General features: G+C 40.0%; 2 protein-coding genes across 3 annotated transcripts in view; both read right to left on the minus strand.

Annotated features, from left to right (window-relative positions):
• Positions 1-449: 449 nt before the first annotated feature.
• On the minus strand, positions 450-3,761 carry zpd (zona pellucida glycoprotein d). Its single transcript, XM_018703544.2, has 10 exons — positions 3,531-3,761; positions 3,300-3,351; positions 3,109-3,216; positions 2,729-2,937; positions 2,392-2,549; positions 1,590-1,704; positions 1,346-1,473; positions 1,070-1,253; positions 780-885; positions 450-610 (listed from the first exon to the last, which is right to left on the minus strand). Exons 1-10 carry the CDS (start codon positions 3,549-3,551, stop codon positions 489-491), a joined length of 1,203 nt encoding a protein of 400 aa, XP_018559060.1. The 5' UTR covers positions 3,552-3,761; the 3' UTR covers positions 450-488.
• Positions 3,762-7,580: 3,819 nt separating this feature from the next.
• Positions 7,581-25,249, minus strand: part of nup93 (nucleoporin 93) — a 29,869-nt gene continuing 12,200 nt past the window's right edge. For both annotated transcript variants that reach the window (XM_018703546.2, XM_018703547.2), the window contains exons 4-22: positions 21,777-21,839; positions 19,035-19,163; positions 17,968-18,042; positions 16,658-16,750; positions 16,366-16,505; positions 16,132-16,264; positions 15,831-15,988; positions 15,550-15,715; positions 15,186-15,279; positions 12,169-12,360; positions 11,941-12,067; positions 11,710-11,782; positions 11,021-11,065; positions 9,451-9,567; positions 9,192-9,310; positions 8,984-9,101; positions 8,655-8,738; positions 8,413-8,541; positions 7,581-7,975 (exon numbers count right to left, since the gene is read on the minus strand). In XM_018703546.2, the coding sequence (XP_018559062.1) occupies positions 7,865-7,975; positions 8,413-8,541; positions 8,655-8,738; positions 8,984-9,101; positions 9,192-9,310; positions 9,451-9,567; positions 11,021-11,065; positions 11,710-11,782; positions 11,941-12,067; positions 12,169-12,360; positions 15,186-15,279; positions 15,550-15,715; positions 15,831-15,988; positions 16,132-16,264; positions 16,366-16,505; positions 16,658-16,750; positions 17,968-18,042; positions 19,035-19,163; positions 21,777-21,839 (2,166 nt within the window). In that variant the 3' untranslated portion in view covers positions 7,581-7,864. The remainder of the gene's footprint in view (positions 7,976-8,412; positions 8,542-8,654; positions 8,739-8,983; positions 9,102-9,191; positions 9,311-9,450; positions 9,568-11,020; positions 11,066-11,709; positions 11,783-11,940; positions 12,068-12,168; positions 12,361-15,185; positions 15,280-15,549; positions 15,716-15,830; positions 15,989-16,131; positions 16,265-16,365; positions 16,506-16,657; positions 16,751-17,967; positions 18,043-19,034; positions 19,164-21,776; positions 21,840-25,249) is intronic.

The following is a 25,249-nucleotide window of genomic DNA, read 5'->3' on the forward strand; positions in this document are numbered from 1 at the left end:
TTGTAGCAGGTGAAGCACAGGTGCAACTAATAACATTAATGATGCCTAGGTTTAATGAAGTGTCTGAGCAGACATAATACCAGGGCACTGGAAATGACTGCATGAATTGCTGGTGTTTAATGTTAATCAGTTGCACCTGTGCTCTTCTTGCTGTAACATCAAAACCCTCCTATGAAAAAGTCTGTTGTTCTAGCTACAGTATGACCTACAGTGACCCTGAAACCTTAAAATCTCAACATCCAGGACCAGGACCTCCAGTACTGCTCATTTGCAAACCAGAAGAAAATGGATAAAAATCAATGTGTGACACAAAAACCTGAATTCTGCATGTCGTTAAGAGAAAATGTCACCATTGTTGGCATTCACATCCTCGTCTAGTCTACTATATAATTTTCAATTTACTAGCTTTGGTAATCATATGTCAGGACAAGAATAAAAGAGGATATGGATGCTTTTAATGTTTTATTCAAACTGCAGCAGCAGTGTTGTCAATGCTCCTCTGTTTGTGCAAGCCTCCTGCTGCCTGCCTTTGCCACAGTGATGAGGATGATGAGGAAGAAGCCGACAGTCCAGACACCTGCTACAGGCAGCACTACTGCCGTCACTATGCCTGAAACAAATGTATAACAGAGATGATCATATCCATATCAAATATGGTGGGATAGCAGGGTTACCAATGAGGCCAATGAGAGAAAATAAAGACAACTGCAACGTCTAACACAGCAATAACTCCCTGATCATGCAGGAGGAGGAATATGGAAACAGTGACTGGAGCTTACTGGAGGGAGGTCTGTTTGGCATTTCGATTCTGATGGGTCCATATGACAGGAGGCCCTGGATGGGGTCAGCTCTCACTGCTTCTCTCTTGCTAATCGAATTACAGTTCTGTGGAGAAAACCAAAAAACGAGACATGAGAGGCTGCAAAGTGGAGTTATTACAGCAAACAAAATAAATCCATTATTGTATAACACACAGTTTTGTTTGAAACTTGACCAATGTTAAGACAGGATATAAAAAAATATGAGGCCTTAAGCCTGTCAGGTATGACAGTAAGCTGAGTGAGCTCACAGGTATGCAGGACGTGTGGTCGTCTGGCTCACACAGCTGCACAGTGCAGTGAAGATAGAGGTCGTGAGGTTCTGCTGTAAAGCGAAACATGTCGAAGCTGTAGCGAACGGTGGAACCCTCTCCGTTACGTCCAGACTGTCCCTCACTCACGTTAAGAAAGAAGACGGTTTGGTCGTTCACACACCTGAGTAAAGAGATGGAAAGGAGGAGGGGGGATGGTGTTTGTTGAATCCATAGTAACGGAGGTGAATTGTCTGTACTGAGAGGTAATCGAACCCATTTAGAAGCAGAGTGTGAACTGATCCCTCTGTTGTGTTCGGCTGGGGAGACTGCGTGGCCCAACACTCATTAATCCGAAGCAGGAAAAAATCTGCAGGCTCTGTCACCGTCACCTCCACGTACACCTAGACACATTTTTTAAGTTCTTCTAAGGCCACCACTGACACAGTACAAATAGCTTACCCAAGATCTGATTAATATTTGATTGAAGTGCTTGATAAGAGCCCGAACATTTACGCACCTTGTCCCTGAGTTCAATGGTGGGGGCGCTGCTGAAAGCCTTGGTGTAAGTGTGGTCCGTGTACAGCATCATCTGTATGGTGGCATCAAGTTCATCTACACGCATCACCGTCTCACTGTCCATGTGCAGAGGAGAGTTAGGGAAACATAAGCTGTGTTTGGCGATTACAGCTAAACACTGTTGACAGCAGATGGCTCAATCTGTGATGTTGCTCAGTTGCCATGGAGACAGCTGTTATCAGCTGTCATCACCCCGTCCCAGTTGATGTTGTGACCAGTTTTGATCTTGTGTTTAAAAACAGCTAATGAGAAAACATAATAAACAACAGTCCCCATACAAGGTCTCTGATGACCAAATGTTGTACTTAGGGCATGCGATTACCATTAAACCATCCCCATGACTTCCCCCTGGGGACGACCACAGGATGTGGCTGAAAGCCTCAAACAGTTGGGCCTTGTTATGAGAACTTTTTGTCAAAGTGCTTAACCTTCACACTCAACTGTACCAAATAATGTTTTCTCATCCAGTCTGTAATCTGATACAAAGAGAACAGGATGACCATTGAACTGGCAATCTGATTGGGACAACCACTCAAATCTACATGTGTTAGAGCCTCATTTGTAAGCCCTCATCATAAAAATATGTATCTGGATGGTAAAGATGTGCTTTTCTCAGACATGTTTAGAGGGACGGATATATATAGGGAGTGGAGTGGTCTGGTTTCAAAGCCAGAGAAAAACAAAAGTGAATAATGTCATTACTCTTGGCACATGGTTTTGCATGTTGCTTCATGCTTCCCTACCTGGAAAATGGGATGACTGGGAAGGGTAGACTGACTCTTCTGATGTATGGATAGACACATGTGTAGTCCATCTTAATGACTGGATGTCTGATGATGTTTCCAATAACCCGAGGGTCTGATAGTAGACTCAGAGAGTATGAGATGTGAGTAAAGTTTTTCTGTAAGAAGAAAAACAAAAACACACATAAAAACATTGTTATTTGGTGGTGACTGGTGTTTCCATTACAAAAAAAGTGGCATTGGTTTAGATAGTCTGTACTCCCAACTAAACCTTTAACTCACCATAGAAAGCAGACCTTTACATGAAATGTATTGCTGTGGATGTAAATAGCTGTACCTCCAGTGGCCTGCCTCCACAAGTCAGGTATTTGTCTTTGGATATCTTGGACATGTAGTAAGGCACACCATCAATGACCTCTCTCTGAGCACGGCAAGATTTGTTGGGTAAGTGTAGGGACTCCAGTGGCACATTATGATACTTAAAGAAATCCTCCACTGCTCTGATTGTTATGTAGTCTCTGCCACACATGACTTTAATGTGTGCATCTGAAAAAAAGATAGTGATACATAGAAAATATGTTTATTCTGGTGCTTGAGATTGATAATGATGCATGTACTGCTCAGTCACCACATCAAAAAATACAGTAAAAGTGAACCAAATGGAACTTAAGGAATTTTGTCATCATTTATTATCTGTCATGTAATAACTTTACCCACTTTTGTCACACTGGTCAGCATAATATCCCCTGGCACATTTGCAACTTTTTCGGTCTTTAGACAGAATACATCTTGTGGTGTCAGTGCAGTGCTCCACACTGCAGAGTCCTACAGAGACACAGCAAAAACACGACTTAATGATTCACCGAGATACAACACATCTGATAGTTAATGTAAGTAGACAGCCTTACCCTCAACACTGTAGCCCGTGAAGTCGAGGAGAAGCACGAGGACCACGCTCAGCTGGTTTGAAGAATGAATAGTTCCACTTTAACTGTGTAAAGTGTTAAATTATTTATATACCTTCTAGCTAGGCTACTTTATCAGTTAAACCTGTGTCATAAAAACACCTCTGAGCTACACAGACAAACATTTGGTTTACTTTTCTTGGCAGTTGATATTCTTTTTTTGTCTGCACCCACCTTAAAGCCGATTAGGATCATTGCCGTAAAAATATTTATATATCTTGCTTTTTAAATGCAATATTTGCAGCCAAACGGGACGTTCTGTGTCGTCGTTTTCAGCACCTGCTGCTCTCTAATTATCTACACCTGTTGGATCTGGCGGTGCTGGGAGCTCGCGCTCGTCACCGCCTTAAAATTCAGCCGTTTTCGAGGAGGAGAATAAATCTTACATTTATCTTACATTTATATGTTATGGTATGTTAGTCACACTTATTGGTGAAATAAATCAATTTCAGTCTATTTCAAAAATGACTTTAACAACTTTAACAACAAACTGTAAAACTACAAATCTGTTCTTCAAACTTTCGCCCACAATTTTCAACAAGTTGCCCAAACTCATACCCATTAGAATACTATCTACTTGTTGTTGGACATTTTAAGTAACCTTTACGGCACACAGTCTCGAGGATGGAAGTGATGAGTTCACTTACATAGCCTATATTCTGACATTATCAGGTCTTACCTTGAATAAAAATTTAATACCAAAAGGTCTCCACCAGGTGTCACTCTTGTCAGCACAGAGTGTTTCAGTGCTGTAGCAAGTTTACCCCGTCACTTCTGAACTGTATGCGAAATAGCTCTACTACTATCAAACATAACTAGCAGGACTTATGAAGCATATGTCATAGTTCTCAAATCTTAAAAACCATCAGGAAATCCCTAAGATTAATTTAATGAAGTAAAACAGACAGAGTGGTTTGAGTAGGAAGGGGGGAGAAATCATGTTTATAGTGTCAACAGATCAAAATAGTAGGGGGCTCTGCAATGATGGGTCTATGGTAGGAAATTACAGTATCTGTAGGGAATGCCATAAATGGGTCACTGTATTTCCTTCAGTGCCAACTCATCTCACCCGGAGGCTGGAGGCCATACTCAAGACATCATCAGGCAGGCCTCCCTCCTCTTTGGGTACAGACCATCTGTTTTTGTTGGGACAGATCAGAGCCAGAATAAGTTGTTAGGAAAAGGGAAGCTCCATGACTGATGAGGCAGGTTTGAAGCAGCCTATCTCTGGTGGCAGATCACACACTGCCATAATAATGTGTGTTTTATCTGTTTCTTTTCTACTTGTGATTGAATATATGAAGTTAGAATTTACAGACCTTAAATACAACAGCCTCAAGGACAGAGTAGTTCACAAATCATCTAACCACAGTCCTACTTAGACCTAAGCCAAACATGACCGATACTTTCTGCCATATAGTCTGTTAACAGGAAGGTCAGTGAAACATGTTATGCATGACAAAAACATATGGTGAGGAGGGTTTCGGTTCATACACCTGAAACTCTTTCTAATGAAACCTGAAAGATACCCTTGCCCTGTAAATTTTATACCGAAAGTAGTTTAAATATTCTAAAAGTCTTTTTAAAAATATGCTTAAACAGCTTCTTCTTCAAAGATGATTTGGAGCCAAGCAATAGAACAAACCTACAGAGGAAACACTGGTCATATTATTTATTAACAGACCAAAGAGTAAAAAGGATTTTACAAGTTTGTGCTTTACAGTGTTGTGATTGGTACAGTAGATGTGTCAGTGGGAGTCGCTTGGTTATCATTTCATTCAGTTTACATATATGGTTCTGATATCTGAGTGAATATGAGTCAAATTCATGAAGTTGGGGGGAAAAAAATCAGAAATTGATGGTATAAAGGAATGGAAGAAACAAGAGCAGGTGTAACTGACAAAACCATTATTCATGTTACACAGAAAAATGCACATTATGAACAACATATCAGTATTAGTTATATAGGCCACTGAAATCATTTTCCAGGTCTTTAAAAGAACCCTTAGTTTTAAGTGCATGTTGTACCTTTGGACATTACTGGGATAACCCTGAGATAATGTACTTTATCTGTTTATTTGGTAAAATCCAAGACTTTTTTTTTTTTTTTTTTTTTTTTGCATCATCTTCCTTGCTGCATCATGTGGTGATTCTTTGTCACGTTGTCAGTGGTGCAGTGCCACCCTGGTGTTGTGAAATAGCCGGGTTATAGGAGGTGTTTGTCATCGGCCTGATTCACAACACCAGCTGCAGCACACACACCTGAGAGGCAGGTCTTCTGCTGTTGGAGGAATTAAAACAGACACACACACACACACACACACACACACACACACCACACACACACACCACACACACACACACACACACACACCACAGGCAGGTTGTACAGAAACCACAGTGAGAGGAACAGCTCATTCAGTGGGGATGTAAAGAGAGATTACATCATTTACCAAAGCCTGAATAGACAGGAGTCTCTGCAGCAGACTGGTGCGAGTGGCCAATCAGCATCTGATTTTATCCAAAGTCATTCATAAACCAGGTGATTTTCACATTGTTAGACATGAAAGTAAGTGTTAGAGGGCTGTGCTGTGTCTATGCTCCCAGCACTGGGGAGGTCTGGAGTACAACAGCATAGATTCCATAGCACTTGGCTCAGCTCTGTCTGTGGCCGTGGATGAACTCAACATCTCTGTAGTTATGTGGAGCAGCCAAGACAGAATGAGCCTCCATCTGTGTTCTCTCAGGCCAGACTGAAGGACAGAGAGTGAGGGCCACAAATTTAACAGAGGGGATGGTGGGTGATTATTTCTGAAGATTTACATGTGCTTAGTGCCTCAGCAGAAGTCAGTTTTTGCTGCTAAATGTTAGACAGGACAATCTGCTGCTACTTTCTGAGGTGTTCAGGTAGATGGCAAAGGTGTTACTGGGTGGTAAAAGAAACAGCCTTTTGATGGGGATCAAATATTCACCAAGTCCACCTTGTTCAGTTGTTCTCAATGGGAAAAAAACATGTACCATCAAAACTGCAGTAAATTTCATGCTGCTGGCTAACTTACTTAAGAAATATTCAAAAGTCTTGTTCCTTTGTCCACTTAGTAAAGTAGTATAACCTAATATGACTAACCAAGGGATATGCTCTGCATTCAATGTTAAAACATGTCTCCTCCCTTCGTTACCCCAGAATTCACCCCTCTGATACAGAGACTGAAATATCCCTCCAGTCTTTTAGTCGACTTGAAGCCAACCAACCATCTGCCAGGGGACTGGACGTGTCACAGATACTGCACTACAGCCTGTGGACAACAACATGGCTCAGGTCTGCAGTACTCAAAATCATAATAACTGTAGACAGTAACTTGCTTATGTTGAACCAGTGGGTCTACTGACGATCCTTAATTATGTTTCATCATCACCTCACTGTGTGGATAGATAAGCTCAAGAGGACTCAGACAATGTCAAGAGTTTGCTGCATAAATAATCAACCCAAATGTTTCAGCAAGACGTCTCTTCTCAGTGTCTGATGAGAAGTATCTGCAGCTTCTCTTAAAATGACATGAACAGTGGTTTATTTCTGTTCATACTCTGTTGATAAATAATGCAACACGAATTCACGGTGACTTTTCCTTTCAAAGCAGCTGTACTCTATCATTTTGCCTGTGGTTTGTTCAAATGACAGAGCAAAGTACACAAATCAAGACAGACCTTGCTGGAGGACAGATGTTGCTTTCTGTAACAGACCTGTGAGCTAATTCTCCATGAAAACAAAGGGGAAGGTGTGATCATGTCTATCAAAACTTAACACCTTGTTATGAGGTGTTGTATGAGACGCTCATGCTCAGGACATCCATTACCCTACAGGCTTCGGTCATAGTAAATACAGAGCAAAAAAATCCTTCCAGAGTAAATGACTAATGAGTTCAAAAGGTGGAATAAATTCACCATTGAGATTACTTAGAGTGGGAAAACAAATTTGCTCAGCTAAGAGAGCATGTAAAAGTACTGGAAACATCATAAAATAGAAAATTGATATTGTGTCCAGTTTAAAAAGTTTATGGATTGGAAATTTATAAGCAGCCTGTCTTACTATGAAAATCAAAGACTTGACTGCAGAGAGGTCAGTCAAGTCAGTAAAAACATAATAGACTGTAAAAATGAGGAAAAATTAATTTTAAAAAAGGCTGAATGACAATGAAATTAAGAGTTTCAAAATAAAAAGGCAACTGAAAAGTACTTATTTTTTTATTCCAAATCATTAAAGATACAAATATGAAACAACAAAATGGGAAAAACAAAACAAAAAGAGGGGACTGATGATGGGAATGGGTGAGTAAAGATGTATCTGCTCATACGCTGATGAATATAGTAGCATATACGAAACAAAATGACAGACAAATGAGTGTGACAATGACTGTGTATCCAAAAGCCAAAAGGTTTCTGGTTGACAGAAAGGTACTGTGTGTGTATGTGTGTGTGAGTGTGTGTGTGTGTCTGGGTGTCTTGTTGACTCAGTTCATTAGTAATTCCATCTGCACCAGTCTTGCGTTGGTGTCCCCAGCCATGTTGTAGGGAATCATACCAGCGAAGGTGATCAGGGCTCTGGCCTGGCTGCGCAGTTGCTGTTTAAAGAAGAAGGCATTTGAAGCATTAACATACTGCCACCAGAAGAAGAGACAGTGTCTACTCATCATAATATGTATCACAGCAAAGACTAACTGTAAATATCTGTAGCATGTATGTATTTTAGATTCTGAAATAATAGCACTGTGTTGCATGCTTCAAGTAATTTTAAAAAAAGTGTTAGCATTACATATTTCTTCTCCGGATAGCGTTTAAAAGTTAACTTTCCACTTTTAAAATATTCCACTCTGTGAACATTTTGTCCTTAAATAATCAAAATGAATGGATCTTTATAAATTAAGAATTTTTTATGGGTTTATGTTAAAATAAACATTAGCCTAGATATACTGTCAGACTTTTTAACACACAAATATTGACTCAAAAGTCCAGTCTTGGTTATACTAATATTCATAAAAGCGCGAGTCTGGCTTATCACCATGTCTCTGTCCTCTATGGTCCTCTGTGGTCGTCCTGGTGTGCCTGCTGGCGCCCCCTTCAGGCGTTTGTACTGGGTGAACAGGATGTTCATGGTGGCCAACAGCACCTCGGACAGGTTGTGCCGCACCTGGAGACAACAGAGGAAAATTACAAAACCTTTTAAGAAAGAGAAAAACAAAAATGCTGTGTGTTGTGAGGAAATCTGAATGTCCCTTCTAGGTGTTTATGAACTGATCCCACCTCATCGCTGAAGTTCCTGAAAGCAGCCACTCTCTCCTCCACACTGTCCTGACTGAGAGGAAGAAGCTTTAAACGCTCCATCACCTGACACAGAAACAGAGGGATGACATTAACAGAAGAGCTGCATATATTCGCCACAATATTGTCAGTACAATATAGTGATCAGAATATCACATACTGCATTTGTAATAAAACTATATTAAAACTTGATGTTGGTTATGTTACCGTGTCATTTCATGCACCTACTGCAGGTGAAATGACTAAATACACTACATGTCCTAAAATGGATCATCTCAGTCTTTTCCCTATATTATCACAGCTGTACTCACGTCATAGGCTCTATCGACGTGACCTGCGTGGTACTCATCAAAAAATGTCATCAGGTCTAAGAGCAGGTAGAAAGTACTATCGACTGATTTCTCTCCTGCTATGCCTTGAGAGCGATACCTGCAGTGGAAAGAGAAGATTATTTAGTTAATACATTTATATGATGCTTTTGACTAGATTTAGATTAGTCCAAGGAGTGTGTGTTTTTACCTCTCAGCAATGGCCACTGCAGTGTTTTTTAGCCTCTCCTTGTTGGACTGAGGAGCGCTGACCTGGGCAATGACCGGACTCAACAATCTGTTCATCAACTCCAGCACCTTATCTGGGTTCTATACAGAGACAAACAAAAAGATTAAAAGACAGACTGACAGAATGAGGGGAACGCAAATGGTGAAAGGATTCACCAATAGATATTAAGACATTTTGTGGTGCAGCATATGGATGCAAAACAACAGAAAGGTCTGCTCACCTTGGCCAGCTCATAGAGTCTGACTGCCTCCTCAAACAAGCCCTTGTTCTCTGCCTCTAGAGCCACTTTACTGATGATGGCTCTGGTGTCCCCAGCAAACTTATCTATGACTCCAGGCTAAAGAGAAGAGGAGGAGGAGACCAGAGTGAGACTGAGTATACCTCAGAGAATACTGCTCAGTAACTACTGTTTGGTTGGTGGTTTGATTCTAGCCAAGAGGAGAAATCATGGCAGTGGAAATTTTAAGATATTTTTTCCCCCTAATACTACACTGGGGACCTGTTAGCCTTTAAGGCAGAATTACATGACCATCAATTAGTCCATGCTGAAGAAAGTGTTTTCATTACCATCACTACCAAAGCAGTATTAATGCAAGTACTTGATTTGCTGCAAGTGACAGGTCACTTAGTATCGCTTCTCTCCACCAACAAAGGATTACAGAGATGAAATTCAAAGTATTAGAGCATCCATCAACAATTTTAAAAAAACTGCTACATTTTTATCTGAAATACAGTAGCTGCACCCAGTGTAAAGCTCATCATGGCGGTCCATATCCACTGATTGTCTGGTGATAGATTCAATAATCTAGCACATTTCTCTTATCAAGTAATTTTCCAATTACGCCCTGTGCTCTACAAAAAAGTGCAGCGTAGACACTTCAGCAGTTATTAACCACTGTATTTTTTTTTAATTCTCACTCTGACAAATTTTAATCTGTGTCTTAGCCCCATCACAGCATTTTTAAAAAAAAATTACTGATTCTGGCCACATTTGATTGCTGGTTTCCTAGATCTTAGTGCCACATTAACCATATTATACATGACAGATAGGGTTGGATAACTGGGTTGGACTAATTTCTGAGCTACATGACCTGTATACTGGTCCTCAGCACAAACTTACAGAAAGATCTCATATGTACAGTATACTCCTTGTAAGGAATGCACTTCAAGCAAACTGCCAGCTAGTGTATCTTACAATCATACACTGTCAAATGTAATCCCCGCAGAACGTCTATGTCTGTACATCATTAACATCCGATGAGCTCTGTAGTCATTATACTCTAGAGAAACCCTGGTTAGAAGATGTTGTAGAAAAGATTCCCAAGACTTTTAACAATGTCACACTGCGCAGTGTGCCTGTCATGGGTGGGTGGGATGAAACAACCAGTGATGTGAATTTGAGGGGGAAAAAAGACCCTCAAACGTCACATCTTGCAGAGTGCTGCCAACACTGTGAGAAATGTCAAGAAACTTTGGAAGCAAAGGCTGCAATGAAGCTTTGTGAAGAGCTTTTTGATCCATGACAGTGGAACAGAGCGCCGCTAAATGGGGAGTGTCAAAATGTGTAGGAAACACGCTGAACAAAGGGAAGATTGCTGACCATGTCTGACTGACTGAAAACCTCAAACTGAGTGAAGACAAAGCGTGACAGAAAAGAGATGTGAAGCAGAGAGAGGAGAGGAGAGACATGGCTGGAGAGCAGGTGGGAGGTAAAACAAGCATCAGGAACACAAAGACCACAGAAGAGATGAGAGGGAGAGATAGAGAGATTAAAGGCATAACCTTCCTACCTTCCTGCTGCCGTCCTTCTCTAATCTCCCCAGCAGCATGTCGAACTGTAAAAGAGACAAAGTCAAAACAGCCATATCAAAAACATGTTAAGTTTACACTGTGATTCCATGGTAATACTGCAGGTACACCTGTATTATATTACGCAAACCAAGACAGCATAACAAATCCCACATTAAGGTGTGTCAGTGTGCATCAAGTGGCTATTTCTGCCACATTTCTATATCCATTTAAAATACTGAAAATAATAATTTCATTAATCATCAATCATAGTAACAGCTGCAACACAGATCAGTGAAATGTTTTCATTAATTCTATATTTTTCATTAATATTCATTAAAAAATGCCCACCAATGTGTTTCCCTAAAAAGTTATTAACATTTTTCTTGACATAGACTAAATCTGATGTTTGCCAGAGTGACTGTTTGACTGCTCACACAAAAAACCCTTCAGATGAAAAAACTGCAGGTCTGACGGATCACACGAGGCCAGGAACACAAGAGAGCAATTAAATGGGGATGCTCTGACCCTCTTAAAAGAAACAAGGCTCCATAAAGGCTTTGCTGGTGTGCAACTGTCATCTAGTGGGCACTTGACATTAGTTGTAGCAGTATTAACTGTGCTAACGGGGACTAAAAGACAGCATAGGCATTTTCTCCAGAAGGCCTCGGTGTAAACGGGGGTCACTCACCTCTCGACTCTCAATAACAAGCTCACTGACGCAACGCATGAACATGTTTTCTCCCTGGCTGTCCTTCTCATTGCTGCAGAGAGACACATACATTAACACAAGCAATAGTTTAATCTGGCTGGAAGCATATCACATAATTCCCTCTCCCCTCACCAACTATCTCTATAATACAGATTGAGAGAATCACAAAGCAGGATGCGCTTGTGAGAATAGGAGTGTAAGATTATTTACCGTAAGAAGTAGAAGTACTGCAGGGCTTCCCGTGGATCAGTAGATTCAAACTTGCGAGTGTAAAGCATGAGCAGACGGATGAAGTTGAGGCGCCGTATCATGGGAGGGTCCCCGGGCTCCTGACTCACTGCACATAGAATAGTCAAAATGTTTTGTTTTGTTTTTTTAACAAAAGCTTCTTTCTGAAGCGTCTGCCCCACCCTACAAAACAAAGGTGATCATACTCACACAGCTGGGCACTTTGGCCGGATGACTTCAGCAGCAGCCGTAGCTCGTACAGGACCAGAGCCATGTGCACGGCATGACTCCGCAGTCTCTCAACGCGGAACAAGAAAGCGATCGCTGCCTCAAACTGAGCTGTGAGGAACAATACTTGGAAATATAGGAAAGGCTGCTGGCTCGCAGAGAAATGGGACTCCCCTGTTGGATAAAAGATGAGAGAGATTGGTGGAATTGGTTTAGATGAGACTAAAATAAAATGTAATGAGAAATGCTTAAGAAATTTTTAAAAGTATTTCTGTATTACTTAAACCCACATGTAATTGCAGGAAGAGAGAGATCACTCCTCTAATGCCAGATGAGTTTCCACACATTTCACTTGTCAGTCATTTGAGACACTGATTTATCGTGTTCATCTATACCATCTAAACTTCTGACGGTTGCTAAGGGCAACGAATAAGTAAGAAGTGTTTTGAAAACATTTTGTCTAGTGCAGGTACTTAGTCATCAAGTTTACTTTTTAATTATAATTCTTAATCCTCTTGCTGGCTGAAAGTTTGGGGAGCAGAACAGGGTGGACCATGTCAGCCATTTTATAGCCTTATCTCAGACTTACAGCACTTTAGTTCAAAAAACGAGCGCATATGAGAGAAGGGAGAGAGCAATGAAGAGAGGAAAAAAAGGACGAAGGAGGAGAGATAAGAGTGTGGGTGTGGGGTGTGGGGTGTGTGTGTGTGGGGGGGGGCTGCGGCAGAGTGCGCAAACAAGAAATGAGAAAGAACAAATGCACATGGAAGGCGGGTGCATGTGAGAGGACAGAAATCAGTGGGAGGGAGGAGAGAAAACAACGGTGCAGGTGTGAGGCAAAAGGAGGGATAAGGGATAAAAGGAGAAGACAGAGATGCAGCGAATGAGGGACAGAGAAACAGAGAACAGACGAGGCTGGCGAGCACCAGCAGTATGTAAGTGAAATGAAGAGAGGCTTTGGGCTTTACGTCCCGCTGTGAAGCAAGATGGAGGACAACAAGAAACACTGTGCCAGACAACTGAGGGAGCAGAGCAGCAGGGAGAAAACAGAATGAGGCTTCAGGCTGTACTTCCCACTGAGCAAAGGGAGTGGGAGAGGGGAAATGGGAGAGGGTGAGGACTACTGAGAGAGAAGAGAAGAGTGCAGTCTTATCTGAAGGGAGCAGGATCGGCCTGTGGAGAAGACAACACCCAGGGGAGAAAACTGTGCTTTCTGAATCTGCAGGAGAGAAGGCCTAATGCCCTTATGCTCTCCTTTTTATGTGTTGGGTGGGTATGTGGTTGTTTAAGAATGTAGTTTTATTTTGAAATGAACTGAAGTGAAGAGTAAAAGTCTGATAGCTCAGGCTTCACTTGAATTTTCTGTCATTTAAATAGCTCTTGGAAGATGTTGCTTACTCATTATTGCAGAGGTGCGATCAGGTGGGAGACATTTTTGTAAGTTTCCAAAACAATCTGACTAGCTTTCCCAGCTCAGACAGCAACTGCATAGGTATGCAGAGATAAAACCTTAAACAGCATTTGGTCCTCTCTCTCTCAGGTTCTCTCTCAGGTTCTCTCTTTTCAACTTTTACACAACTACTTTCATCACTTTTCTTGTGCGCATCACCACGGCTGCCTTTGGGGAGGGTCTATTCAAAAGTGTGCGCCTTGTCCCCTCTTGTAATATTGATTGTGCTGAGAGATCAAGGACACTGAATTCTTGAAGAGAGATTGGGAAGGCATTGCCATGCAGCCAGGAGGAAGTGTGGTCAGATGACACATTGTACATCGTTGTTTGCTTCAAGCATACTGAACTTTTAACAGTGTAACATTTTTATCCACTCTCTGTCCCACCTGAGTTTCAGGTGCAGCTGTTTCCTTTTACTTCATTACATTTCATAAGGTTTACAGAGCGACAGAAGTAGGAGGCAGCAGGTGACTGGCAGTCGTAGCACTAAGCTGCATCATAAGCAGAGAAGATGATAAACTGTGTGGCTATTTCTACATTTGACAGTTTAGAATCAACTCACAAACAAATTCTGGCTCAATTTTCCACAAACTCATGAACTTTTGTTCCCGCTTACTATAACAAAGTGTTCTGAATCTGCTACAGCTCTGAGTCACACTTCTGGTCTGGCTTGTTGTCCATAGCAACATCTGATGAGGCTCATGGGCACTGTAGTATTTAGAGTTGTTCTACAGACCAAACTGAAGGACAAAACAAAATAAATAATAAAAAAAAAAACCAAACATTTTTTCAGAAATAAACCTAGAATATTCATAGCTGTTTGCTTAAGTGCTGTTAAATTATCCAGGAGACTCCTGAGTTTCTGTGTTGAGGAACACTGATGTCATCATTCAAAGAAACCTTTCAAATGAGAATTTACAGAATTTACAAGCTATTGCTAATCAACTTTCAGTTTATATTTGTGTGTATTTGTGTGCATACATTATCTTTTATCCACATAAAATATTTTTTTCCATTAATGTCAAATTTGGTGTTTCACTTCTTATTCATTCAGTCATGGTGGGCCGTCAACTAGTGCCACAGGCTTCATGTTACATTAACAAAGCAATGATTCCAGTGATTCCACATAGTGAGGTGTACAAAAAAAAGCCCTGCTATAAGATTTGTACTCTGCGTCTGAAAATATTCTGACTCAAAGTAGCAAAATCAGTATCAGGAGGAAAAAAGCTGGATCAGAGCGTTCTTAAAATAGAATTTTTGAAAGACTTGAGAGGATATAAAAGGACTGTGGTTAACTGATGTCATTTGCTTTATATATTTACTTGCTCTGCACTTGCACTGCTTTCATAGAAAAAAAGTAGTGGAATCCAGATTTGATGCAAGTTGCTCTTATTTCTAAACAATGTACAGATATGACTGTGGGGTTAATATAATCAATCAGCAGCACATGAATATATGGCAGACATTACCCAAAGATGGTAACTGTCAAACAAGTACAGTTGCTTAAGTAAACAGACGCACAGTGAAACAGACAGACGCAGTTCCATACCATAGTCCTCCAGCAGCTGTTTCTGTAACTGTGGCAGGGTCAGTCTGTCCTGAGGAGAGCTGCTGCCGTCATCATCAAAACACACCTGGTTCAACTGCAGGGACAAAATAATGGCACACACGATGTAAAACTGATGGAAAGAAATACAACAACTCTAGCTCAAAGAGGGATTGTTTTACCAAAACAATGTACTATAAAACCTACACAAGTCTAAGGAATGCCAACAGTGAAGCTTTGGAACTAACTAAGCTTTTAATTACCAAAAAAAAACCCCAAAAAACTACCAGCTACTGCTCTGACCATTGTGCTAAGGCCTGAACGTCATAAAATAACCCTAAAAGATAACCAGCAAAAAGAAGTATACCTTAAGCCAGAGGTAGTCTTCAGTCTTGTCTGCCACCTCTCCGTGGTTGTCACTGATGTCACATTTTCCAATCAGGCAGTAGACGGCTCTCTTGTAGGGGTCAGCGCTGTTCCTCAGTACTCTGCGGTAGTGGAGACGCAGCTTGTTCTCTGAAGTCGGAGAGAGACTGAACAGAAGAGACAAAACAGATGAAGGGAGACAGTAAAGATTCAAAAACATTTTGAACTTCCTTGACCTTCATAAACATCACAACATAAAACAAGAAGCTGAAGTGCTCTCACCGTCTGTCAGGGCTGTTCATATACTCCTGGAACCAGGTCTTGAAGTCCCCTAGCTGATGCTGCACTCTGTTCACCACCTGCATGGCTGCATTCAGATCTCCACAACGCAGACAATAGTAGATCACAGCCCACACTGGGTGTTCCTCTATCTCCCCATCCTGTTGCACACACAGACAAAAAATGTGGTGACAAAGAGCTTGACAGCTGACAAAATTCACATTTCAGCTTCATCAAGTAGCCTCTCAGTGTGGTGTAGGTAATGTTCTCTTCACCCATAAGAATTTGAATGTGTGTGTGTTACCTGCATACCAGGCAGGGGCCCTGGTAGCTTAATGTTGAGGAAACTGCGGACTAGTTGGTATGTTCCTGGCACCCCTCCTAATTGGGCTTGATGGAGGTTGCCAAACACCGTAACCATGGTGTAGTTTTTATAACTGGGAGAGAGGAGACATAGAGTTTGTCACCATGGTGCAGTTCTGCTTAAAATTTAGACAAAAAAAACTAAAACAAAGAGAGAGAGAGAAAGCACAGTCACCTGTTCTCAAGGAAGCTGAGTGCCTGTCGTACAAAGGCCATTTGCATTTCAACTGAAGTGCGACTCTTCAGGGTGTCTTTAGCTGGAACCAGCAACACATCCGTCATCTGCTTCACCATCAGCCACATGTCCGATACATTCTGAAATGAAGAGAGTTGGTAGGGGACAGGGCACGCACAGAGAGGACACACAGAGTAAAACCTTTATTTTTTTTCCAGAAGGTGAAACTGTTATATCTGAAAATAATAATTAATTTCATATTGATAGCAGAAGTTAAGATGTGTGTTCTTACCTTGTCATCCAGGCTTTCTGCTACAGAGGCACATAAATCTCCCAGATTAGGCTGAATGTGACCATTCACTATCTTCTCATTGAAAATGTAGATCTGAATGAAACAGAAGTGGAGATATAAGGAGACAATGAAGAAGATTAAAGTTGGTTACAGTAGTTCCTCAAAGTTTAGTTTCAACATTTGCAATTAAATGTGGAAGAAAATTTTGAAATCTGCCTACAGCTCCATCTCAGCTCAAAGTAAAAGCAAATGCTACGACCATCGAGTGAAATGGTTCACAACAAAGAACAAGAAAAAAAGAATCAAAATGTTTAAAAGGTCATCAAAGAGGATAACAAAAACCAGACAAATGACTCCGCATGCAATGTGTCGACACATGGTCAGGAGCCACATTTAAAGTACTGCGTCATACAGCAAATCAGAGACGAACATCGAGAGAAAAAGAGAAGGTCAGACAGGATGGGGGGGGGGATGGAGAGAATCGAGAACAGTGAGGAGAGGATCCAGAGTCCCTACCGCCCAATCAATCAATATGTTTGATCTGCCACTTCCTGGCTTGCTGTGACCCCATTTTAACTCAATGATCAGACAGGGCATCACAAACAGTACGACAGTTAAGAGTTTACACATCTGTGGTTAATTCACTTTAACTCCAGTCAATTCAAGAGGTGGATTTTCTTTGGAAAAGCAGCAACACAATACTGTTGGTTTGGATGTTCAAAAGACACATCTGAGTGTACTACAGCAAATTCATTTCATAGGTGAAAAGGAAGTTATCATTACCAGATATTTCATCCCTTTTACTATGACAATGTTTTCCCTTAATTTCAACATTTTATCAAAGATGATTTTTAACAGAATAATAAAAAACAACTGATGTTTGCGATACAGCCTGACTGATAAATCAGTGGATAGTATTGATATTAACTAGATAATATTAGCTTATTACTTATTAAGTACAGGAGTGCAGAGGATTGCAGTCATTTAGGAACAGCATCACCATTTTATAATTGTCCACCAGAGAACACCGAGAAGTTTATTTTTCATGTGTAAAATGTCCCATGCAGTCAATATCTTGTTCACAATCATTTATGTTTTTATGTGAAAGAAATAAATATCTGCAATTATATCATTATTAGATTTTTTTTTTGACTCCCCAGTGGCAGTATGAAAAAACAAACTATGATGCTGAGATGAATAGACTGGAAATCATTTTCTATTTTTACTGTCCAAATTATATTTGATAATGTTTCCAGTCCTTTCCTTGGAGTTTCAATGAATGTCAAATGATTAGACTAATGATGGCTCACCTGTCGTCCATAGGCCACCTCTACGCTGTCCAACGCACTCCTTCCTGGAGCAGTCACTTCACTCACAAAACTGGGCTATAACAGACAGACACCACAGGTGACTTAACAGATAAACTGCACACAAGCAAGTAGCAGAAAGGGAAGCAAAATACAATTAGAAACAACAGATACTGTCAAATGTGTCTAAAGTGACATTGTTAACCAGTATCTTACATTAATCTTCTTTTTTCACTTCAGATTAACTGAGAGTAGATTTAAAATAGCTTATAAATTAGCTCTTCAACTGTAAAATATCAGAGGGTAGACAACTGACTGGAAGAGAAACGTGAGTAAGGCAAAAAAATATTTCTTCTGGCCTCTTCATTATTAAAGAGAAACAGTGGTGGACCTGCCATTTTCTTTTAGGAAATGTACCTATTTTTTATGGCAGATCTTCCTAAACAGAGGCTGTGTGGTGCAGGGCCGGGTCCATGAGGGGGTAAATTCTACAACCTCAAATTAGCCGACCAACTGATCAAATATCCTTTCAGCAACACAAGATATGGTGCCTTGAGCAAGGAATTTAACCTTCAAAAATGCCTGCAGCAAGTGTTCTACAAAATCAAAATTAGCTTACACCATTGGGTAAAACAGTCAGTTTTGCTATTTAATAGCAGGAGAAAAAAAAAAAAAAACACCAGGTGTGGTTTGTACTTGGTCTCTTAATTTATCATGGGAGTGTTTTGGGTGTAACATGCAATAAGCAAATCAGAGTACAATCTACCATTCCCTTTAAAAGACAGGTAAACTTGCTCCTTGGATTGCAATTATAAAGGCAGATTTGCCATCTTCTTATGTCAGCTGATCTCTCCTTGGCCATACTGCTGCAGGCATATTCGTGTTACAGTCCCCACATGTGTACACCCACCTATACAGGTGTATATTACTATCTTGATAATGTACCCTTAAAATGATAATTAAGTTGATAGTCACGCAACTGCTTTCCGCTGCCTTAGCATTACGGCAACAATGTGCTGTGACCACACCTCATTTTATGACCAACACGCCAATGGGCGCAAAGACTGTACCTCCACATCTTGACTGAAGTCCAGTGCGTCCTCCCCTGCTCCGAGTAACGTGTGCAGAACTCTCTGCTTAACCTGCTCCCATTGGACCAGCATGGATTCACGATGGTACTCCTCAGCCAACAGGAACGTCTGAAATAGGCACCTAATATTGAGATTTTGTGTGCTTTGCACATGGCAAGAAAATCACAACAGACTAGGAACAATAATTTCAATTAGGGGTGTAACGATTCAATAAACTCACGATTCAGTACAATACTCGATACAGGGTTCATAATTCAATAAGCTCACAATACATCTAAAGATATATGAAGAATGAAAACAAACTAAGATCTTAGAGTTCTTATTTATTCCTTCTTAGTGTAAACTGCAAAAATAAAATCACTTATCTCAAATCTCTCGTTGCCACAAAACCCTGTTTCTTACAGTGTTTTCATTATTGTGAACTAAGTTACAGTTAAAATGTAAAAATAAAATCTTTCTTGCAGTTACTCTTATTCTGTAGACCACAGTGCAAAAGAGAAGATACCGTATTGTCCATGATATAAGGCAACTGGTACAATTACGTTTCCATTCATTACAACTGATATTCTTTTTGAATGGAGAGAAAATTAGTGTAACTACGGTATTTTAGAGTGTTGCATTGTGGATTGTTTAGCCTAATTATGTTGCTAGGCTATCAAGTGTTGTCGGTCCATGTGTAGTGAGTTTTTCAGAGTAAATCAAAGTTCAGTTTAACTGCATGAAAACAAGTTCACAGCATCTCCCAGCGTACTGCAGAAATGAAAATAAATATAAAATATATAAAATAAATATAACTATTATTACAGCTGTTACAGATGATGGGTCTGAATAAAAATATTAACTGTCAGAGAAAATAATTATGACAGAGGAATAAGAGTGAGAGTGGTTGACTCGCTATAGTCACTCAGTAAGCTGAGTAATGGTCACTGGGAAAGCGAGCTGTCTACAGATGTCTGACTGTACAGAACCTGAAACAGCCAGATGCTGTTACATTGTCAGGGGCTCTGGGAAGATGAGAAATTACAGTTCAAACCTATTCACTTTAATTCTTCTTTTACCTGTGTTATTTTGTGTGGCGCGCAGTGCAATCACTCACTCAACAAGGATTAGTTCAGGACACAGACCTCACTTCATCAGTCACATCAAGATACAGTTTTCAGCGTCACAGTGCGATATCGTCACATTTTCTGAATCGCGATGCATCGTGTCACAGTGCAATACTGTGACCTGACATTAGAGATCATTATTAAATAGATGGTTTGACTTCTGAAAACAGACTTTGTAAGCTACAGAATTTTTATAAATGCAAAAACAATACAGTTTAGAGACATGTTAACATAAACATACTCTCGTACATTACACATGACATAATGACTTGTCTCACTATAGATGCTAAATATTATGTGATGAATTTATGCACCTATTTCCCAATGTTGTGCCTAGATTTTCTTAAATTCTCTCCAGTAGTCAACAACCTAGAGAACACACATGCAGCACACACAGAAACATACATGCACATTATGTAGATTGGGCCTACCTGTCTCACTCACACACACATACACACACACACACCAGATTTAGCAGCAGACCTCAGTCAAGATTGTACTACTCCACCAGGACACACTGCAGTCTATTTTAACCCTCCACAGAGACTCAAAGTGAGATAATGGGAATGTGAGATAATTGAATCTCCAGCTCAGGGAGACACAAATCTAGACTAAAGCCACCATTTACTGGGTTAACTTGGTCACTGACTGGATGTCAGAGCTTTAAACATTTCTGAGCTGCAGAGCTGCAATGTCAAAAAAAAATATTATGGAATCAATAATTTGCTAAAATGGCAAAGATAAATTTGGGGTAATAAGAAAAATATCATCATTACATATACAGTTTTTCAACTAGAGAACACTGCAACGTTTATTTTTCAACTTATAACATGGTCACATTTCTTAAACAAATAAACTTTATAAAAAATTGACATATCATCATCAGATTTCATTCAAATATTGCTGTTGTCATCAGCCTTAAAAATCCACAACTGAGAGTGGTAAAAAGTGCTTTAAATTTAAATGAAATCATATTCATGTCAAATGTTTACTGCAAGACTGGACAACATGGACTAAACATGTCATTAAACACAGCCCACATTTCCTGTGAAACACAAGCTTCAGCAGTTACACATTAATCTGCAAGAAAATTTAACATCCACTTTCTTTTAAATCTTCAGTGTATTCGGTTTTTCCATCCATGCACACATGTCCTTTTTCCTCTCTCAGGCACAGAGAGATAATGGGAACGGCAGCTAATTAAACACAGGGCCTATTAGCTTTGCACATCAGGGAAGCCATTTCAAAACTATTCCCTAAAGGTTCACACCAGAAGGACTTTTAGATCACAGCATGCAGAAATTATTAAAAATTTGTTTTTTTTAAGTGTTCCTATATTGTGATGTGCTAATGTTCATGCACACTACAGCACTAATCTGAATGTGAGTCACACAAGGAAAGAACGTCTGTGTCTGTGTGTGAGTCTAAATAGTGTATCCTGTGCTTTAAAATGTAAACAATTTCACCTGTAAAGAAGAATAGAAATAATACTGAAATGTGGGCCTTGCAGGCCTGTCTGAATCTGGACGTGCTTATGAATTCTTTTCCTACAATACAGGACTTAGATTCTGTAACCCATCTGTAGCTCTTTTTCGACATGAGACGAAATACTGACCCTGCGGCGAGACTCCTCAATGGCTGACAGGAGGGCGTTGTCCCTCTCGTTCTTCAAGAAGCCCTGTGGACGAGGCAGAGGCAGACAGACAGACAGAGAGACAGAGGGAGGGGATGACAAACACAGTGACAAACACAGGGAGAGAAAAGACAGAAATGGAGAGAGAAAGCAGGAGATATTAGTTCGGCTGGTAAGGACAAAATGAAGCAGAGATAAACTGTTTGCGGCGAGTTCTAGGGGGACAGATTTAGCAGGCGCACCATCATTTGCTCTACGGGAGACAGAGCAGCTTCTCAATTTTCCATTCCTATTTTCTCTGCCCTTCCCAGACATGTGCAGCCCCATGCATTGTCAGAATTAGTCAGACATATTGTCGCCATTTTATCCAGTATAGGCAGGTCAGTGTCAATGCTTTTCACACACCATTTTACTATGAGACAGCAGTCATCATTGCCTCCATTTTGATGTCAACTTAAGATGGCTGCTGCTGTATACGTACATCCTCCTGTTCTGGCACTTTTGTGTAAACATGGTAATTATTCATACCTGGTTCAACTGACAATGAAACTACTTAACTTATACACAAGATCTGAGCTATCAAGTGAGCAAGTGTTACTTATGTAACACCTGGAGTATACAGGAGAGAACACAATAGCACTTTTCAGAAGGAAAGTCCGTGGTGGCATGCAAAAACACCAAAATGGTGGCTATGCTGAATGTGCTTTGTCTCTCTTTTCTAAAAGCAAACACAAGAGTGGGTCACTGCCTGGGTTATGGTATCAAAAAACATACAATGTGACAATGTGACCACAGCCAAACAACAGATTTCACAGCACAGTATAATATACCTCAGTGGCATGGACTTGTTTGGTATAGTAATGTCAAATATAAAATGTTTTATTGCTTTTAGGGAAAGAAAGATTTAAAAAGTGGCAATAAAATGATGATTGATTATCTTACATTATAAACAAGATTCCTTTTCAATAACATCACCAATGTAACTGCATTGTCCCTCTGAACTGTGTACCAGAATGACAAGATCAGCACAATGAATAATGTATAAATAAGAATTGTTGCACTGAAAACATTACACAGTGCTGCTCACTGATTAGTAGAGCCTAAATAATTATTTTCATTATCTATTGATCTAATCGTTTTTCAATTAAAAATTCAGTCAAAAAGATGTCAAAAGTAATGCAGTTCTCATCACAATATACCAATGCTGATTTTGCCTTAGTAACATCTAAAAGACTGTGAGCATTTAATTTACAATATGAAATGAAAAGAAACAGCAAATCCTCACAGTGAAGATCATTTAGCAAAACTGTTGTTGGCATTTTTTGCCATTGACTAATTAATTGATCAAATAATTGTTTCAACATGCCTAACACGCCTACATAGAGTATGAATGGGAGCACTCTTGTGGCTGTAGAAAATATATAAAAAGGAAAAAGTTAATTAATTAGTTAAATCGGAGAAGAGAAGAAGAGAAGAGAAATTGACTTTTCATTTGGTTTTCCTTTAGTTATTGTTAGGATATTTCACTGTCTAAGATACCGTGCTGTTGCTTACTTTATGACATTTGGCCTAGATTTTATAGATTTTATATTTGTCAGCTTTGTTGATTTACAGCAGCAAGGAACTGCTGTGTGCAATTTGTATTTTTATAATATAAAGGAGTGCCACTCCTTATTATGCAAGAAAGCCCTGAAATATGCTGCATTCCTGAAATTTATATAACCACACACCTTCTGCTCCTGACATAATAGCCTCTTAAGTTAGTGGAACGTTGTACCCTTTGTCAGATAATGGCGTATTAATTTAGTGGTGACATTTCTGGCACCATACGTCTGAAGCATGTAGGATCATTTCAGCTCGTAGAATAAGCACCTGGTGAGAGAAACAGCATTAGTCAGTCACCTAAAGATTATTCTGCTCTACAGGGATGTGGGTGCTTTTGGATTCCCTTCCTCCTTGTGTCTCTCCTCTCCTTTCTCATCACCTCTCCCTTGCACTTCCATTTCCCCCACTGCTTGTTGGTCTACCTACTTCAGTCTCATTTCTACCCCTTTCTTTCTTTCCAAGCTCTCACCCTTCACCTCAGTCTGTCACTGAATTCCTCTCCTCCTCCGTCACTTTTATCCCCTTTTTACTGGCAATTCAGGGCAAACTGGAGGCTGAAAGGGCAATACCAAAATACACCAGTGATTAATAGTTACTGCATTGAAAACTGAGGCTCACAAGCCAGAGAAGTGCAAAGATTATCTGATGTAGTTGGGTCAATTAACCTGGGCTTGTCGTAGTTCATGTATGTTCATGTATGCTATCAACATGCAATTAAAAACTACTCTTAAACTGGATCACTGACTGAAACTGATCATAAGCTTTACATGTGCTTTCCAGGGAAACACTTAATGTTGTACAGTGTTGTAGGACACGATGCATTTGGTAAACCCACCTTGCTGCAGTAGCAGCACTGACAACCAGAGCTCAATAGAATATTATGATACATAGCAAATAAAGTACATTTGGAGTGATGCATATTGTCTGGTGTCTATTTTATTTCACTAGATACCTCACCTTAAGAGACAACTGAACCAGACATAGGTTGTTAAACAATATCTTCAGAAAAGGTGGAACTATGGCTTGTACAGGTTCAACCAGGTAATCTTCTATCTCAACATTGAGTTAAATCTAGCCTATTATGACATTTACAAAACCACTGAAGAAGAGGTGTCAGGAGAAGAGGTTAAAGTACTTATCACTGGGATGTGACACAAAAAAGGAAATCCTCCCAAGTCTGATATTCTGCAGTGTAAAAATAGGACATAGGTGTATTCTGTTGCAGCATAGTTGTTGTAGGTGAGTGGATTTACATGAAAAATAACTAGTAGCTCTTTTTTATGTCACACTACACTTCAAGCAAAAAGTAACATTTGTTTCATGTTATACTTTTTTTTTTTTTTTTATCAAAGTCCTTCATTGGAAGAAAACCATTACCATTTTTGAACTGTGTCTTGCTCAGTCATAGTGGACAGCAGATTGCACGATCTAAGTGGGTCAGTAATGTGCCTTAAAAATTAAGAAACTGCATCATTCAGGTCACAAACTCACTCAGAGAAAGAAATTAGACCAGTTAAGCTTCTTTATATCTTAGCTAGATTTTCTGTGGTGCGACAATGCTTCTGGGGTCCTTGCATGATGTTAGTTTCTTGGTAAATTGCTGACAGCACAACAGAAATCAAAAGTGTTAGTGATGAACAATTCACTTTTGCAACTGCATTGTGTAACAACTGAAATTTATGCAGCTAAAGCTAAAACAGTCTAACCTGCTAAATTGTATTAGTCTTTTTGAACGAATTAAAGAAGAAAAAAGTTTCTACCTCTTCCAATCTGCCCATTTACCCTTCTGCCCCCCCCCCCCCCCCCGCTTCTTTCTCCATCTCATTTTTTTCCCAGGAGAGGCTGAGAAT

The sequence above is a fragment of the Lates calcarifer genome, linkage group LG10 (genome assembly GCF_001640805.2).
Source record: "Lates calcarifer isolate ASB-BC8 linkage group LG10, TLL_Latcal_v3, whole genome shotgun sequence".
In the NCBI taxonomy this organism is placed as follows: Eukaryota; Metazoa; Chordata; class Actinopteri; family Centropomidae; genus Lates; species Lates calcarifer.

Excerpts from the sequence above, each read along its gene's own strand:
- zpd (XM_018703544.2), bottom strand. The coding sequence starts at position 3,551 with ATGATCCTAATCGGCTTTAAG. Across the intron at positions 1,474-1,589 it reads CCATTGAACTCAGGGACAAG|GTGTACGTGGAGGTGACGGT; the intron begins GTGCGTAAATGT and ends AAATGTGTCTAG. Across the intron at positions 611-779 it reads GCCAAACAGACCTCCCTCCA|GCATAGTGACGGCAGTAGTG; the intron begins GTAAGCTCCAGT and ends CATTTGTTTCAG.